Source organism: Lycium ferocissimum, chromosome 1 (genome assembly GCF_029784015.1).
Source record: "Lycium ferocissimum isolate CSIRO_LF1 chromosome 1, AGI_CSIRO_Lferr_CH_V1, whole genome shotgun sequence".
Taxonomy (NCBI): Eukaryota; Viridiplantae; Streptophyta; class Magnoliopsida; order Solanales; family Solanaceae; genus Lycium; species Lycium ferocissimum.
The window spans coordinates 13,720,761-13,725,274 of NC_081342.1; the positions used below are offsets into that span (position 1 = coordinate 13,720,761).

Consider the following 4,514-nt stretch of genomic DNA (forward strand, 5'->3'; position numbering starts at 1 on the left):
TTTAATTAAATTCCCTCCATCTTCCTTTGTCTGATGCATCAGCTATCTATGGCTTCTCGTTATCTTGTGCCTTAACACTTTGATTCTTCTTCTCCTTTCTTACCATTTCTTTCTTCTTATTCCCCACTACCCCAACCAAAAATATCTAAACTTTCACCACGGAAAATAGGAAACCTCCTTTAAAATGTTAGCTCTTTCTTTCAGGCATTTTGCATGAAATTTTAGCTTGTAATCAGTTGACAATTTTGTCTCAGCTAATTTACTGGAGAATTTTTCCTTGAATACTTGAACCATGGTTAATAGAATTCATTATTTTTTAAGACCCATAATTTGTCTTTTGTGTAGTAGTCACTTCCTTGTCGAATTCGAAGGTTTACAAGAATCCTCAGTGCAACGCCGGGGAGACGGGGGGGGAGGGGGGGGGGAGGGTTCTTCAATTATCTTTTTGCCTTTTTACTGTGGCTGTGAAGGCTATACTATTACTATGTGCTGGTTTATTTTTGTCTGCGGAACAATGTCATCATTCAAATGATCCAATTGTAATATATGATAGTCTTTTTCTATTCACTGTTGGATTCTCCCTTTTATTAGAGGCATTAGTAACGTTATGATATCGACAACTGAAAGTATCCCTAGTGGTAATTCATTGGAAGCAATTATAATTACAGACTGAAAGCATTTTAAGTTAATACACATTTCTCAGTTCAAAAAGCTGTTTACTCACAACCACCGTTGGAACGACTTCTTTATGTTCGTCATCAGATGCCTCAAATCGCGTGCGAGTCGTGTGATATCTTGGAGTAAATGCTCTTTAGGAGTAGAACATGGTAAGCGGCAGAAAATTCAAGGTTATGAAATTGGGAAGTGGGTAGTACCCAGAGGCGGATTCAGGATTTGAAGCTTGTGGGTTCCCAGCTAGCAGTGTCTGTTGTTACTGAGTTCTCAGCTCAAATTTCTTATATGTTTGAAGGGTTTCACATTATAAATATAAAGATCGGATAAAAATTATACGTTTCCGCAAACCCACATGGATCCGCCCCTAGTAGTACCTCACATTTTATAAAGTACATGAGAGGAGACCGTTAGAAGTGAATGAAAAAGTTAACTGAGGAATGTTTTTGGTCAAGTTTTAAAAACTTAAGGATGTTTTAAGTTTAAGTAGAATATTACAAGGATGTAATGAAAGTTTAGCTCACACAATAGGAATGTACTTTTGGTCAAAAGCTCGAATATCTTAGTTGACTAATCTATCTGCAGTCAGTAGCTTCACCAGAGATTAACAAAAATAACACAAGAGATTTGTAAATATAACATTTTTTTTATATACTATTTTTTTGTCTATTCTAATTATATGCCTATAGGAGATGAGTTCCTCAAAAGTATTTGTAAAATACAAAAATCTTAAAATATTTAAAGTTTCAAACATATTTTATGTATCTTGAAACTTTATTTATTTTCAAAAGATGCTATAATAATTTGATCTCATTCAAGAAGTCATGCTTTGAACATTCAACAACTGTACAAACGTATTTTTTCGATTATTGAAAAAGAAAAATTGGAATATCCTTCATATATCATCTGAAAATCTGCCTATCACAATATACCAACTTACCACCTTTCTCACATAGACCTTGTTCTCCAATGGAGTCCACAACTTTCCCATAACTATACCTCAATGGCATCTTCCCCAATAATCTATGAAACTCAGCAATACATTCTCCTCTTCTCTTCCTATGCTCCTTTTTTCTACTACTCAAACCCACTTCCCTTTCCTTCATTTCCCCACCTTTGTTCCTCGCATCTCCCCAATCCCTAACCCTCTTCGCACCCACCAAAATTGGACCCTTTTTCACCTCCTCCGCCACCACAAAATTCATCAGTATGTCCTCGCAGTTGTTCTTTTCTTCCACTTTTGCCCTCAGTTTTGCGAATTCTTCGTTGCATGTGTATTCGTGGAGGTATTGTAAGTTCACGATCATGAATTTTGTTAATACGATGGAGTATTTGTTGTTTTCCATGGTGTAGATCCATGATTTTTGCGTTAGGTCGTAGTTGTGCGATCTGACGAAGAATCCAATTAATCGATCCGGGTTGGATTTCCACACGTTAAACGCAAAGTTCACGGATTCCGGGTCGGGTTCGATGTCGTCATCGCAAATAAGCACCGCACGTGTAGTGATCGATTTGTGCGGGTAGAAACGGAGGTTGAGGCTTGACGAAAGTTGCCGGAGTATAGAGATCGGAGTTGATGACGTGGCAAGGGATTCGGTTAGATCAGAGAGGATTTGCGGCGGAGTTGTAGGGTTTCCCCAGAGGATGACGACGGCGGCGACGGAGGATGCGGAAGCATACGTGGCGGCGATTGATTGGAGGAGTGGGATACGGTGTTCGGAGTAGCCGTTGATTAGTACTGTTAGTTGATCGGTTTGGAGTGTTAGCGGGTCTGCCGGGGGACGGTTGCATGGGTCCGAAAGGCGTGGTCTGATTCGGAGTGAAGAGACGAAAAGGGGCATGGATAAGATTATAATTACTGCATGTAAGGAAAAGCCGGCGTTTGAGTTCTTCATTTTTCTGAGGTTTCTGTTATGGTAGTTAGGCATTGTCTACTGGCAATCTTATGATTCAGAACAAAGGATATCTACTATAAGAGGAGAAAAGGCCATAAATAGTCCCTTATCTATGGGAGTAGGTCTAAAATGGTCCCTTAACTATACACTTACCGGTTTTAGTCCTTTAACTATCCAAAAACTTATCAAATTTGATCTCCGTCTATTTTTTTATACAAACAGCGTACAAACTCATAAACCTTCGTGAGATTAATCGTTAAACCATTACTCAGACCTATATTTCTCTCTCCCTGCTTCTTTTTCCTCAAGTTCATTCTTTAACCTCAACTTTCTTCCTCAAGTTCTCTCTCGCGTTTTGTAACCGACGGACTGCATCGGTTAAAACTGACATAGTCCGTCGGTTTTGTTAAAAAAAACAAAAAATTAAAAAAAAACCGACGGTCTCACGTTTTTTTTTTTTTTTTTTTGAAAATTAAAGAATGAAATGTAGGAACTTGGAATCGAACCCGGGTATGTTCCTTGGCATTAAAGGGCTTTACCACTAGAACACTGATATTTTTTGTTCATATACTTACATTGATTTAATTTTTACTGTTTTTCGCTCTAAAAATCGACGGAGTCTGTCTCCGTCGGTTTTTTATAATAAAAAATAAAAAATAAAAAATCGACGGACTCCATTGGTTTATTTTAGAAAATAATTATATTTTTTCGCGCATTTTTGTGCAAAAAATAACAGACACAGTCCGTCGGTTTTCTTAAAAAAAAAAAGATTTAAAAAAATTATTGAAAAAACCGACGGAATCCGTCGGTATTTCCGTCGATTTTTGCTATCGGTTTTTACCAGTTTTTTAGTAGTGTTTGAGAAGAATGGTTACAGAAATTTTGTGCCTGAGTTTGTCTTTTCGAATTTTAGAGACTCGAGAGCGACACCAGTGCCAGAATGCTCTTTTTTTTTTTTTTTTTAAAACAAGAGGAACTTGAGGAAAAAGAAGCAGGGAGAGAGAAATATAGGTCTGAGGAATGGTTTAACGATTAATCTCACGAAGGTTTATGAGTTTGTACGCTGTTTGTATAAAAAAAATAGACGGAGACCAAATTTGATAAGTTTTTGGATAGTTAAAGGACTAAAATCGGTAAATGTATAGATAAGGGACCATTTTAGACCTACTCCCATAGATAAGGGACTATTTATGGCCTTTTCTCACTATAAGAGTATAATAAAAGTTACCCTCACTTTAATGTTAGATACGACACAATATCGCTGTCAACTGAATCTCTTTACCGAAAAATTACAGTGCGCAATGTTGAAAACCTTTTTATGTGTATGAATTTCATTTTGGACATGATTTGAAATCATAATTATGAAATCGTGATTTGGAATCATTTTTGGACATATAATTTTAATTTATTAAGTTGTATTTTTTCTTATAGACATAAAAAATCACACAAGTTGTGAAAACTATCAAAATTTTCTCAATTCTTAGACAATCTTACCAAATGAGCAAATCATAGTTCATAACAAAATTAATACGCTACTAGAAGGTCTTTCTAAAAAATACAACATCAATTAATCAAATTTTAATTCAATAAAAAATAAAATTTAACATGAATAGTAATGTAACTACTCTTTAATATAATCATTCACATGGTAGACATAAATAATTCACATGGTAGACATAAATAAAGGTTGGTAAATGATTGGTGGAAGTAATTGTTAAAAATATCTACTAACTTATAGGTCTTTTTTTTATAAAATATAAACTTATGAGTCAAGTTTTATATTTAAAATTTTTGAAACTATGGTTTTGAAATCCCAAATCATATCTTTTTGGATGATTTGGAATTTCAAACCATGATTTAAAATCATGAAATGAAATGTATATTCAAACATTGATTTCATCTCACAGTTTTGAATCGCATGTCCAAAAGCCTACTTAATAGAACTTC

The 4,514-nt window shown here is 35.3% G+C and overlaps 1 protein-coding gene and 1 long non-coding RNA gene across 2 annotated transcripts; both read right to left on the reverse strand.

Annotated features, from left to right (window-relative positions):
* Positions 1–1,574: 1,574 nt before the first annotated feature.
* LOC132062242 (glycosyltransferase family protein 64 C3-like) lies at positions 1,575–2,567 on the reverse strand. Its single transcript, XM_059454853.1, has one exon. The coding sequence runs from the start codon at positions 2,565–2,567 to the stop codon at positions 1,575–1,577; it is 993 nt and encodes a 330-aa protein (XP_059310836.1).
* An 83-nt stretch (positions 2,568–2,650) lies between these two features.
* Positions 2,651–3,765, reverse strand: LOC132068827 (uncharacterized). The gene is made up of 3 exons (XR_009417534.1): positions 3,007–3,765; positions 2,896–2,936; positions 2,651–2,863 (listed from the first exon to the last, which is right to left on the reverse strand). It is a non-coding gene; the product is annotated as an uncharacterized LOC132068827 (long non-coding RNA).
* Between the last annotated feature and the right edge of the window lie 749 nt (positions 3,766–4,514).